At 36.3% G+C, this 14,650-nt stretch overlaps 1 protein-coding gene across 1 annotated transcript in view; it reads left to right on the forward strand.

The window, feature by feature from the left end:
* The window catches only part of LOC107998302 (uncharacterized), a 201,811-nt gene that overhangs the window by 178,693 nt on the left and 8,468 nt on the right, over positions 1-14,650 (forward strand). Inside the window, exon 6 of the mRNA XM_017057500.3 lies at positions 267-1,863. Coding sequence (XP_016912989.2) covers positions 267-1,863 — 1,597 coding nt within the window. The remainder of the gene's footprint in view (positions 1-266; positions 1,864-14,650) is intronic.

A 14,650-nucleotide genomic window follows, 5' to 3' on the forward strand; every position in this document is an offset into this window, starting at 1 on the left:
ACAGGATTCCCGAACACGGACTATGAATCTCCCCCCTATCAAGCGCAAATTGGACTTTAATTGCGGCCGAACCGTATACTTCTCTCGTAGAACGTAATTAGATCTTCGTATTGTATAAATTCATCTTTAATACACTCGAAACGTTCTAGACAAAATTAATTCTCCGGAGAATTCCTTCGACTAATCCACCCTCGCGATGACAATGAACTTACATTCAATCGATTGTGAACTTATCTAACAAATAAGTATCGTTTGACGACAATTAGATAAGAAGCAGCAGCGCGATACCAGTGAGCAGAACGAGTTCATCGACGGACACGTCCAAGCAACAGCAACAGCAGCAAGCTCCGTACGCTGGTCAGTCCCACAGCAACAAAGATCGACGCAAAGTCGTACTTCTCCGCCCAAAACCTATTCCGAGCCGTCTTCAGCAGCAGCAGCAGCAACAGCAGCAGCAACAGCAGCAATCAGACAATATTTCTACTCTGTCCCAGGACATCGAATCCCTCCAGATCAATTCGAGCGACGAGAAGACCGGTTCGCCGAGATTACCGGCCCGTGGTTACACACCGTCGCCGCCATCCACGGCACCGTTGCCCGCCAAATTCCACGGCAATCGTGACCACTTGTTGTTAAACATACGAAGCACGCCCAATCTACCCTCTCAACCGGACCATCCGCGTCTCAAAGATCTCAGATTGCCTGTCAAATCCTCGTTGAGGGCGAAAGATTCGCCGCAGAGCAGCGAGGGCAGTATCCTCGAGATCAAGAGTAGACCGAAGAGTTTTGCTCAAGAAACCGTCGAGTCGTCGCAAGGGCGGCGTTTCGACAAGGAGTTGATCCTAGAGTTCAAAGGGAGGCCGAGGGAGGACAGGCAACGACCGAGGAGCCTGATCCGCGAGAGTAAGCCTATCATGGAGTTCAAGGGGAGGCCCCACGAGGCCGAGAGCGATCTCTTACGGCCCCGAAGGGACGTCGGCCTGTTGGAATTCAAACTGCGTACCAGTAGACGCAGACCGGGCTACTCGAGCACCGAGAGCATGGCCACGAGTAGCAGCGGCGGCAGCATGGAGTCGCTACGAAGCAGCACCAGCGAGGGGAACAGATCGACGAGCAGCTCGGAGAGCCGTCACAGCACCAGCCTGAGCTCTCACAGCTCGGACAGCGGCGGCACGAATTGCTACCACCACCACCAGCAACCCTCGATGACCGGTTTCTTGACCCACCACGCGAACAAGTTGCACATACTCTCCCCCATCTCTGACAAGTCGTCCCAAGAGCCCGCGTCCGAGACCTCGGACAACAATCGAAACAACAACTCGCAGAAAGCCTCGCCCGAGGAGAACGTGACCACCGAGAACAACGTGACCGCCACGAATAACACCAATACGAACACCGGGAACACGAATTCGGTTACTTCGCCGATGGACACGTCGTTCAAGAAGAGGCGGACGCCACAGAACAAGAATCTGATCAATTTGGCCCTGCAATCCTCGTCGTCGGGCGATGCGGAGATCCAGGGATCGGACAGCGGGATCTCGATCGAGTCGCGGGCCGGGATCAAGTGCAAACCGTTCGGTTTCCACTTGTTGAAACCGCAATTGGACAATATCAATCTGGTGGACAACGAGCCCGAGCTCTCCGATCTTCCTTTTGACATGCCGAAACTGCGTAGAAGGCGATTGCTTATGCAACAAGACGCAACCACGTCTGGGAGCGCGACGAGCGTGGATTTAAGGGACTTGCCGTTCGACATGCCGAAACTGAAAAGAAGGCTCAGATGCATGCAGAGCACGGAATCCAGCGGATCCCAGGCATCCTCCAGCCTTTCCGTGCGTGACGTCGAACCGCCTGCGTTGTTCGGTAAGTCTCGCAGTTATGATTTTATTATTATTCCATCGTCGAACAGAATTTGGCAGTCGTTTGATAACGTTGTGTTTGGTATATTGAAAATTTCGATATGTCATTTGATCCAATTATTTGAAATTCAACTTTTTTTAAATGAAAAAGTAGTAAAGATATCAAAGATTCTGTTATGTCTTTCTTGTTAGATATAAATTAATCACGTGTACAATAGAATCTTGCTACATTAATATAATTGATTGATAAAATGACATGTAAGAATTTTCATAAGGAAAATTATAATTTCTATCAATCTTTTTTCAAATTCTTTTTATTCAAAATATTTACACGATAATTCATCGTGCAATAATTTGATATTTTTGTCTCGAGAAAAGTGACACGCTAAAAATTCCTTGTCCAACGAAGTAAATGGTATCTCCCTTCTTTAATCGAGCGTCTAGCCATTAAAAACCGTACTTTCGGCGTCTCGAGATGAACTAAATACTTATCAACGCAGGGGGACACCGTAATTTGATGCTGATCGTTATGAACCTTCCAGACAGGGGCTAATATCGTTAAGCTTCACTTAGCGCTTGCATCCCTCTCAGAGACTAAATATTTAACGTTATCAACTCACACATCCTTTGATATAACACTACCTAACTTCCTATCTGCCATCTGAATTGGAATAAAATCCATTCATACAAAATAAAGAGAGAGACAGAGAGAGAAATGTTTCTTCGAATTTTAAATCCTTCAATCTCTCTCGTTCAATTATATCGTGTTAATTTATCCTTGCAATCAGGGTGTTTCTTTAAGGAACGTTCCTTTAACGCAAGTTTGAAAGTTTTAATTAACGTCGCCTCGTGTGTATTTCCCTCCGAAACTTTCTATTGTTTGGAAAGTCGTGAAATGTTTCGAGTGTACTTCAGCAAAGTGAAGTAAAACTTTTCAAAAGCGTGGAAATAGAGTACTTGTCACTAGAGTGAGAAATCCAGGGAGGCTTAACTCGATTTGTCCGGTCACGACGAATCAGTTATGCACTGCTTGCCGCTGTATAAACACAGATTACTCCCAGTAGTAATGCGACGTACAACACAACGAACGTGAATCTATTATCGCGATTTGCACCTCTGAATCTCGTTTGTTGATTTGAACCTTTGATGAAAGATAAGTTGGACGAAGAAACGAATTAATTTGGACGTTTAGAAGAAGAATATATCTTTCATAGAATTTAGAGATAACAATTAAAAAAAAAGCACCCCTCTAATTAATTTTGTAATATTGTATCTCGAAGAGAAAAAAAAACGAGAGAGATATGATTTTTTCAAGGGGAAGAATTATAAAGTTGATTAAAATTTTATCAAGATAAAAGTTTATCAAGACAGAGTTTTTAAAGAATTTTAAATATACAACTTACTATGAGATATGTTTTAAATTTTCTTTGAGATATAAGCTAAGATTTCTTTTATCTTTTTAAATTAGAACATCTACTCTTATATATCCTAATTCTTTAAGAAATTAAAATAACAAATTTCATACAATCAATTAAAAAAAAAAAATAGGAAAAAAAATCAATCAATCAAATAGCAATTTACGCCATCCAAAGATCTGATGATCCAATACTTTAATGCTCCTTCGATCGAAGAAAGATGGATAGAGGTAGGGATTTGCTCGAAGATTTATGCGTCATCGATCACCGATAGCCCTTAATACTTGAATTTGGCCACGATTTGCGGGCTGCATCAGCAGGCGTTCGGAATTAATCGGCTGATTAAGCTTCTGGTCCCTCGTTCTGCAACCAGTGTCGCGCTCACGAGCTTCCCTAAGTTGTGCGCCTGATGGGAGTTTGAGCTGGCAGCTTCCCTCCAAGCATCGAAATTGCGAAAGCTCTAACGCGTGAGCTTCGAAGTGACGTTGCCTACAGGCGAAATCAGCGCTGTGTACGTGGTAAATAATGGTGTGATGGTACATACTAGAATGATGCCAATGTGTGCAGTTATCTCTCGTTCGTATAAATAGATATCTCTTTAATCGTTAAATTTGATTTAAAAGAATGTTGTATCATCGATGAATTTCGTTAAATTTTATTTGTGTTTTTGGCACTTAATGCAAACCATTCTTGAATGAATTTCGTATCATCAAATTATTATTTAAAAATTTATCAAATATATATAAATGATTGGTCTTTATGCAATTAAAAAGAAAAATGGAGCTAATATTATTTCATTGGTTTTTGAAAGATCATCATTTGAAATAGATTTTATTTGAATTATTTTGCAATTATTCAAAATACATGACAATATTAAAAATAAAATTTTGAATAATTTTTGTAGAATATTTTCTTGTGCGGTTATTCAATTTAATGTCATTAATTATCTTTGTAATCTATTAACAAATATAATATTTTTACAATAATAATATGTATCGCTGAGAAACCATATATTTTTGAACGAGAATGCATATATTGGTAGGAAAGATAGGTTAACGGAGAATGTAGAAATGAAAGAGTTATTTTTAATTGATCGAATGTCAATAAATGGACGAACGTCCAACGAATCTATTCTTTCGAAAGCATTGAATATTGGAAAATTAATGGTTACCGATGGTTGAAGCAAGAAGAGAAAAATCGCGAAGATAATGAATTTTTTACACTTTAATAGAATTTGATTTTTGTTCGAAAATCTTTTCACGAGATATAGAATTTTTCAAAAATATTTCTATTTCATTAAAAATAATCGTATAAATGATACAGAAATATTATTGATAGTTTAACTATTATTTTTTTATCAAAGTCATATAAAATATCACAAAAAGTAATAACTCTGACAACATATATTATTAAAAATTTCAATGAATTCTCTTATTTATTCCATCTTATTTGTTATGTATTGTCACATTTTATTTCCTTCGTGCCTCCATTTTCGTACATCCATTCACAACCGAAATCTCGATTCTTGTGATCAGTCGAGTCAACTGTGGTCGTATCTAAATGACATTTTTTTCTCCAGCTTGATGGATCGTAAATATTGATCGTCGACGCGGATAGTAGGCTAAATCACATTTTGAAGAGGGAAAGGGGACGTTTAGTACGCGATTGAGAACAAATTTCCCGAAAATCTTCGCACTTTTTCCATCGTCCAAAGTGTCGACAATTACAGTGGATGGCAACTCTTAAGCGCGAATGATGGATCGGTGTATTTGTTTCTCAATCCGGGTGTTTTTATGAAATCGCATTGATGGATCGTCAATGGAGCAAAAAAATACTAATTTCCGAAACAATTGGCAATCGTAGAAATTAATAAGAAACAAATTTAACGAGAAAAAGATTAATATCAATGGATGATTTTTCTTTTCTTTTCCTTTTTTCTTGAAGAATTGATGGATCATCGATAGCGCAAGAAAATATTAATTTTCGGAACAATTAGTCTCTGATAAAAAGCTTCTGGTCAAACGAGATTCATTAAATAAAGTGAAGAAACAACGAAGAAACAAAATAACAAAAGAAAGTATTTGGTCAGCAGAAGAAAAAAATATTCATATTATCTCGAATTCAGGAAAAGAAATAAACAATACTTTTTAAAATATATTCCATGTATAATTTATCTAAGGTTTTAAATTTTTCACTGCTTTTCTTTAATAAAGAGATATTTTTCTTTTTATTTTTTTCTTAAGGATTGATTTACATCTACAAAAATTTGTTACAAGTATAATTTAATAAAAACGCATGCAAGAAATACTTTTTATTAAAATACAATAAATAATCAAATTTAACAAGAGGAACATTAATATCGATGATACAGATTTTTCGTTTATTTATTTATTTATTTTTTTTTAATGTTGCTGATGTATTAAATTCAAGCTTTAATTGGCCTTCGATCAACGGCATCGCTTTTCTGTCAGCGGCAATAAGCTTCGTGGAAATATTACGTCATTTCAATGGGGTAATTGGAAGGCAGCAACGCGTAACACGTTAAACGCTGTGCAATAATGAGCAGCTTGTGCGTGGGCAGTTTTTGTGTAAGTGAAATCGTATGGGTGGTCTCATAAACGACATAACATTTTTTATTTTCGATAAAATGGGGAAGGAACGATGTTCACAAGATATATCACTTGCATTTTTTTCTAATATCTCATTAGTAAATGGAAAATATTTAAGAGTATTATGCATTTATTCCTTTTCAAATTATTTTAAACGATAATTAATATTTATCTCCTCTTAACGAAATAATTATTTCAATAATTACGATTATCTCTTTCTTCATCTATGAAAATTTAATTCTTACATTTTAGTATACATCTACTCGATACACGTTTCATTATAATCTATCTATGAAAATCACGATAATAATAATTTCAACAGAAACGTACATAAATACGTAAATCCACAAATAAAGTTAAATTCATCAAAAGATAATCCAATGTTGAAAACAAAGAGAGAGAGAGAGAAACGTTCGATGAAACCTGTTCAAATTAAAAGCATAATCGTTCCACGATCTATTAAACTCCTCGAAAGAGTTTATCCCGTAGAATTAAACGGGGTATTTTCCGAAAGGGTGGTTTTCGATTCGCCCCTCGTTTTGTCCCCCTTTCGCTTTCTCCTTTTAGCGTTTCATCCGACGGACGACTAACCCGGAAGAAGCACGGTTCCGCATTGTGCTTCCGAACAAAACGTCCGAGGTTGCACCCGTTAGTTCGTTCGTGTCCACAATACGCATGGGCCCAGTGACGCGAATATGGAACGGGGCTCGAAATCCGCAATATCTTTGTCCCCGTGTGCTCTGCACGTGCTGTGTGTATTCGTGGCGTGTGCATTCTTTGCACGGGCGGAAGTGGAGGACGCGCGCACGCGCGCGACACGTGTGTTTCGTGCACAACAGGTTCAGCAGCTGGAGATCCACCGCTGTCATCGGTAACCGTGTATTGGAAGTATCGGAAATATTACGCCCTACTTGCGACGCGACTGTGCTGCCACTCTCGTGCAAACCGCTCTTTTAAACGTCAATGGCGACCCCTACGTTGAGCTTCCTGTCAAAGATGCACTTTTTAGCGGACGGCTAAAAATAGCCCTGGATCGATCCTTGTTTCCTTGGAACTTTCGTTTCGAAATTTGGATAATTTGGATTCTCTGGTCGATGAGCATTATTCATGCTGGGCAGAAAGTTTGTACATGTCTGGATATACGTTTGAGCTTGTATTGTTTTTGGCTTGGATTCCTATATCGAGTTTTGAGAAAAATTAAATTGCAAAGCAAAGGGTTAATAGGCATTAATTATTCGAAGTTTGAATTATAGTAGATTAATTGAATGAGATATTGTCTGGCTTATGATACTGTTATATTACTGTGGATAGCAAGTTCGTAGAATATTCGTTACATTCCTTCATCGAAGATAGCCATTTTTTCCGTTCTGGATCACGAAATTTATAATAATTTCTAACGTTAGTTCAAATTTTATGATTAATCGATAATTAATTGAAATTGGTCTGATCATTAGTAATGATTAAGTATTTGTCTTCATCATTTAATCGAAAAAAACGTTATTTAATTTTCTATTTTAACTCAATATTAATTTTATGTTAATTTTATCTGATGAGACGTTTAATTCAGGTATCAAAGGTTACATACAGAAACGACGTTTATGCAGTCACATTTACAGCATGACGTCGTAATTGCATGGCAAGTCCGTTTGTACTCTAACATCCACACGTCGTCAGACGTCATATTCTTGTAGTCTCTTTGATATAAAGTGCGTACTATTTCACAAAGCAGATCAAAAGTGTTTGAAATTGTTACGTTCCTAATGTTCCTTTGAATAATATCATGCATTATATATATACATTATATAGAACTTTTAGATAGAAACTTTCAAAATTTATAGTAATTTATCACTCTATTTTAATTCACTAAAACCATAAATATAATATAATTAAAATTTATTGATAAACTGTAAAAAAAATTATAATTATAAATAGAAGCTATACGATTACATAAATTTATTGAACAACGTAAGAATCCTTCTAATGAAACGTGTAGAGAAGCTTAGTATATGCTTTATTTAGCATACAGTGTCTCATTACACAGAAGAAGCGGAAGGTCAAGTTCAATCCTTGAGCGTTGAAACGAGATCTGAATTAAACGGAAAACTTCGTAGTCTACGTAACTTAATATCCGCTTCCGTATCTGGAATCTGGCTCTTACAGCCCTGTGAATTCGACCGTTTCGCATAGCTGAATAGATGGGGTATTCGAATTATGCAGCTGACGAAATAATTAGGATGCCAGGCCGCCGAAGGGGATGTTTTCTTGCTTCTTGTATTTCGTATCCACTATAGATTATTAAATATCTCTTGAATTTAACATATTAATTTCCTATTTATGAGTTTGATAAAATATAAAGATATCATTGAATTGTTATAAAATTAAATCGTTCTTTTGAAATTAATAGTGTAACTTATACGCTAAATTTATTATTCATTATTTTTATCATTGATATTCCAATATAATTTAATCTTTTATCTTAATTCCTTTGTTAACGTTAAATATTTCTATTCTTTAAATTAAACGTAATACATAAGTTCGATAAAATCGTGATAAAATCCTTCTTTCATTCTAAGGAACATTAATCGAACCAATAAATATCGTCTTCGTATCGAGAAGTTGCACACCTGCATTATCGTATCGAGTTTTCCCGATATTACGATCGTAGATAACAGTTACGACACTGTAAATCTCTTGCAGGAACAGTGTGATCCGTGATTTTTAACATCGAAAAGCCGAGAAAATTGATATTTGCAATCTCAGCGAAGGTCGATCTATCCTCGCGTCTGGACCATTTAACGGGCAGCTACGTTGATCGTTAATAGGGTGAAAAGAGAGAGAAAGAGAGATAGAGAGGGTGAAAAAAAGCACGATATCTCCCTTCTCTCGGTTGGATAGGTACAACGAGAAAAAATTCAGCTGGTAAAGTAAAGGGGAAGAAAAGACTTTTGCTACTCGTATTTGAATTACTCTCGTTTCCCACCCGGTTTCTTTTGTATCTGCGTGACATTTACCCCCTGAGAATCGCTAGGTAAGGGAGCTATCGATCTCTTTTCTATTTCCAGAAGGGCTATAATACTGATACATCTTTCGCTGATTCTACCTTTTAAAACGTGATCACATATATTCGATATAGTATTATATCATGATGAGAGAAATTAAATGGAAAAAGGTAGTTAGTAATTTATAGAATTTTATTTAATCTCTACTTCGTCTAGTATTTTAGTACTAGATTCTTATTGTATATTGATTTTTCCAAATTCGAATTTCTTTGATTAAATCCTCAATTTCAAAATTATTGTTATTGGAAAAATTCTTCTGTTTGCTTTATTTCAATTTATTTATACTTTCGAAAATATAATATTTCATACGATTTCATATAATACATTAACACGAGAAAATACATCTTCTCGTAAAAGCAGTCCATTTTTTACGTTCTATGTATTTTCACGTGTTCCAGTTCGGAAACAAACACAGATCTAATTTGAAAGACTTTCAAAGGGGTCGAGTTCTTCCAAGTCTTTGGAGAATAGGATTGAACGCAACTTTTTCTACGGTTCTCCTCTTTTTATATTTATACAACAATCATTTTACTATCAGTTTTATAAAACGAAATACTCATTGTCACTTTATTTCATCGAACTGAATTTGATTGTCTCTTACTTATTGAATAACTTTATTTTTCGATAATAATTAAAATAAAAAAGAAAAAAAATATTTGTATTTGGAATTTATTTCGTTAGAATATAAATATTCATATCGACATTTATTAATATAATATAAATAGATATTTGTTTTTTGAATATTTTATTATTGAGGTATTCATTGAATTTTCAAATTTTTTGCATTATATAACCAAAGTTTGGCAATGAATACGAGCAGAGATATTTCAGATGTTGTTCTATATGCAAATGCAATTGCACACATGATTTTCTAGGCAATAAAATTCAAGATAGCAATTGTACTTGGATATCTATTACTATTTTACGATGTTATCGAAGAAATGTATTTTATGTCTAATCGAACTCTATATACATACTTTACTTATGTTTTCTGCCAATTCTCTTATCAGACTGTTACATTTTGGTAGTTGTCCAAAGTACCTCGTAGAATTTTATAAACTTGTACCATTTGATTGCATAAAACATTGAACTGTTATTATATAAAAATATTTTTTGTATAAGCAAGACATATTTTAAATGATATTTTACAAATATTAGTTATATTTTAGCTAATCTTGGAATAATATCTTTATTTTTTATTTTAATATACGCGAAATATCGTTTTCCGATTAGAATTTGAAAAAGATTTTAACAATTTGACTAGCAAATAATATGAAGACAAAACTCATGAAGATTCGAATGTTGTATACCAATCATTTTTAATGTTTTTAATTCTATAATTTTCACAATCGCAAATCCGATATACAATTCCAAACTTTACAATCAATTTTAACCCAATCTCGTTACAATTCCATTAAACGTTTACAAGGCCCGAAAATCACAGTTGCCCTACCATATACCCGTCACAAATTTTTGTTATTTCATTCCGTTTCCAAACATGTTACGTTCTTCACTCACCATTCGCGGTAACGTTATTTTATACAGCGAATATTTTCCCAAGTGATACGCAAACAGGCGGAGTGACAATGGTGTTTAAACGCTACGAAAACAACAAAAACCGCCGAATCGGCGATATTTCCACGCGAGGGAAAGAGTTTACAGACTAGTCAGCGTCGAATGAAATTCAACGAACTAAATTTCGCCGTATCTAACTAGATTCTGTTCCCGATGACATGTTCCCGCTGGCAGCAAAAATACAATTTTCGTCTGTCTGGTCGTGGAAACGAGTCACGTACGGTTTACCTCGCACGACGCCAATTGCACGCTGGTACCTTCGTTTGTTTGGTATGTACATTCGACTATCGTTAGACGTTTGGTAGAAGGCCAACCAGGAACGTCCATCAGAAACGCTAAATTCGTAGCTGTTCGCTCGTCGACAACCGGATTTTAACGATTTAAACGCTGCTCACTAATTGTCACGCTCGACGAAATTCCTAAATGGTGCAGGATCCTTAGGTTCGACTGCCCTAATGCAAGTTCCGTGTGAACTTGTCCGATGGTAACCTAGTTTCTCTTTTATCAACGCTTCCTTTTCATTAGATCTAGTAACATTTCCGTTTTAGTGATATTTCTGTTTTCAATTATATATTTCTTTTGTCCTCTGCGTAATTTATCGTTGATATTTTAAGAAGTTTCATTTGACTCATCTTTATAGATGAATTTCTTCCATCACTTTCTCACATAGCTAAAACTGTTCTTTAATAATTACAAGATATTTTACAATATGGAGCATTAAAGTATTATTCATACGTATGTATCGTTTTGTTCATTCATTAAATTATTTGTTCGGTTGTTATATAAATATTAAAGCGTGGAAATAGACGAGTCTTTGGGTCATTTACCGCGTAATTGGTCTGAAACCTTAGGTATCGATACACGTTATGGTGTGAACGAACCGGTGATCCTCGAGCAAATTGCACGATACATCTACGAGAAGATCGTATGTGCGTAGGATAGTTCATATTTCATGAGGATCGAGCTGTATCAAGTATTCGAAGCAGGTTCGAAGTGTTTGTTACCCCCGTCGATAAGGGTTGGTGGGGTCGGCTGGGGATTGGTAAGAGGAGTTGTGTAACTGCAACATCTGTTGGCGAAGATCTTAAGGTCTATCCCCGCATTGGTATCCCGCATCTGTTGTTCGAGCGTTTCGACACATCGCGAGCTTTCCTCCATTCGAAGGAGGGTGAAAGCGAGGCGCCGTTGAAAAGATTCTTCGAATCATAAAGAGGCGCGAAAAACGGCCGAACTTACGATCTCACCGTGACTCGTTTTCAAGGATTCGTACAGTGGGATTGGTTAGAGTGGCAATAAGACGAGATTTGAGAATGAGATTGAAAAGTGAGGGCGAAGGAAAGAGAATTTTTTTTTTAAATGGATGATATTTTATCAAATAATCAAAAAATACCTTCTTCTTAAGATTATAGTATCCAGATTTTATAAAAGTTATGATCTCGAAGAGTTAGCTATTTTTAGTTTTGGAAATCTTATGGCAATCTTATGGAATCTTATAATAAATTTTTGAAAATGTTTTGTAATGGAACAGGAGTCATTGACAAGATATTGACTTCCGTTTGTAATGAGGAAACGTAAATATTGTGCTGCTCCTTTATTAGAAGTTCAAATTGTCGAGAACCGCTTAATGACCGAAGCAAATAATCGTGTATTCTGTTAGCAGAGGACTTACGTAGCTTCTACTACAAGAATGCTCGAACATTGTTCTGAGACTTTATAAAATGGCGTACTAGCAGAAACAAGGTACATTTTATTATTATGAAAGAGAAAATATCATGAAATTCTCAGTTCAAATATTAATTTCAATAAAGTTTAAATATTTATGAATTAAATTAAATTGAAAATTGTAGTTTCATTTTTTGATATATTTTCTTTTTTTTAAAACAAAGATTAAATTCCTTTTTATTATTTTTATTAAATTATTATTTATAATAATCGACATTTGTTATTTGTCAGATTATAAACATTAATTAAAAATGATTGAAAGATCCTATATACATTTAATTTGATAAAAATTTTCTACTATTTAAACGATAGATTTAAAAAGATTTTTCAAAGGTAGAACGGGGAAACAAATTTCTTCCATTTAACGGTGTAACAAGTTTCTTGTGTCTCTGCTTTTAGGGTGAACATTTTCACCGTACCGTGAAGCGCAATTTTCGATCACAACTCTTGCGTGAAACTCTCCGACATCTGCTTGAATCTTCGATTTTTTTCTATTGGGGGAGACTTTTACACGACTCACTCATGAAATATTTTCACGAAGCACAACTTCGCGAAACTTTCCACTCTTTACTTTCTTTTGATAAAACGTACGTCTTTCTTTTCGATATATACGATATCAAGTTAAAAATATCACTTTAGCACGCCCATCAAATTATCCGCTGAAAAATTATTTCTCGAAAATTCCAAAATTAAATTAGTTCCAACGATTTAATGTGTAATAAAGAAATGATATAAATAATTCCGAGAACCAAAGAATTTTCCAATCGCTTCTTCAACTCTCAATCAATTCCAAACTATTTTAAAATCCCATTTACATCATCCTCCATTCAAAAGAGAAAGCATCTTTAAACCATTTTCATCGTAGCTAATGAAACTGTAACTTCTCCCTTCCATTAACATCTCTTCTTCATCTTCTTCTTCTTTTTTTTTTCATTTTATCTACAGATCATTCAGACACAATTCCGCTTTAATGGCGCACAAAGAGTGGATGGAATCGTCGACGATCCTTCCACGCGTCGTCACATCCCTCTCCCCCCATCATAGTAAATTCTTCGCCGCAGTAAATCCGCACCACGAATTCCACTCGTTTCCGCAATAAATCGTCCGCTGGACTATGTTTGATTCGTTCACGAGAAGTTTCGATTTTCCGGGCTGACACGCCACGCGTATATCCTGATTTTCACGGGGAATTAAAACTTCTCCCGGTTTCCGGCCTCCGGCTATACACACCGGGCCGGGGACACGGCGAGATTTCCGGCGACTTCTCTGTGACAAGGAATTTCCCTCGAGACATCAGCGACTGGCTTTCCCTAACTTTCAACCATTGGATCGCCTCTTCCTTTCTCAACGCACTCTCGCTCAAGATGATATTCCTCGTGTTTCCTCGAGAATGATGCGAGAGAATATTCTCGTTTGTTTATTGCGGATACTTTGTGGATAAATCGTTCCGTGGAACGAGATTTGATGAGTAATAGTTTCGAGAACTTCGTGATTGGAGTTATTTTGTTTTGTTTCGTGGAATTGGTCGAGCGAGGAACATTGTATACAGTTCTTTTCTTCTGTTTTGAATTTCTTTTAGAGGAATTATTTTATTCCATGGAACGGAGAATGTTTCGTAAAGTGTATTTATATTTAATCTTTCGTTAAACTCATTTCGCTTTTCCACTTAGTCATCCACAACGATTCTCAAATATTATCACTTCTTATTTCTCTGCGTCTAGATAAATTATTCCAGCAAAACTTTCCAATTTCCTTCGTTCCATCCAGCAATTTTCGCCGCGATACAACAATTTCCAAAAGTTCCATATCACGACACGTTCTCCGCGTACAAATAACGAAGACACTTATTCGCATACCGAGGGCGTATTCTTAGCTCACGCACTCGCGGCTCTCCTCGCATTTCCCGAGGGAGTGCCTTCTTCCCGAGGATGGAGGAGCACCGCGAAGAAATTGATTGAGACGTATCTCCGTCTGAGACGGATATTAAAACAGTCTGCGAAGGAAACGAGAAAATAAGCGTACGGGTGTCAAGAGAAGAATTTCCTGAAAAGAAGGAGGAGGAGCAAAAATTGTGGGTGAAGCGGGTAAGAAGGATAACGATTAATCTCTGGGGAACGCGTGTTTGTGGTTTAAGATGGACTTTTGGTCGTGCTCGGTCGTTTGGACCGAATTGTTGAAGTCGAACTGCGGATAAATTTGGTTGCGGTTGGATTGTTGGAAATGGGCCATCCGCAATTATAGAGTTCCTTCGTCTGCATTATTTTAACTATAAAGAGAAATCTTTCATTTTTATACTTTTCCAATCGATTCGTTCAGAGAGTTCGTTTCATTATTGTAAAAATTTTAGGAAAAACAAATTTTTAATGAATAAATTGAAGATAAGGTGATTTTTTTTATGTAATTATCGAGGA

The sequence above is a fragment of the Apis cerana genome, linkage group LG6, assembly GCF_029169275.1.
Source record: "Apis cerana isolate GH-2021 linkage group LG6, AcerK_1.0, whole genome shotgun sequence".
Taxonomy (NCBI): Eukaryota; Metazoa; Arthropoda; class Insecta; order Hymenoptera; family Apidae; genus Apis; species Apis cerana.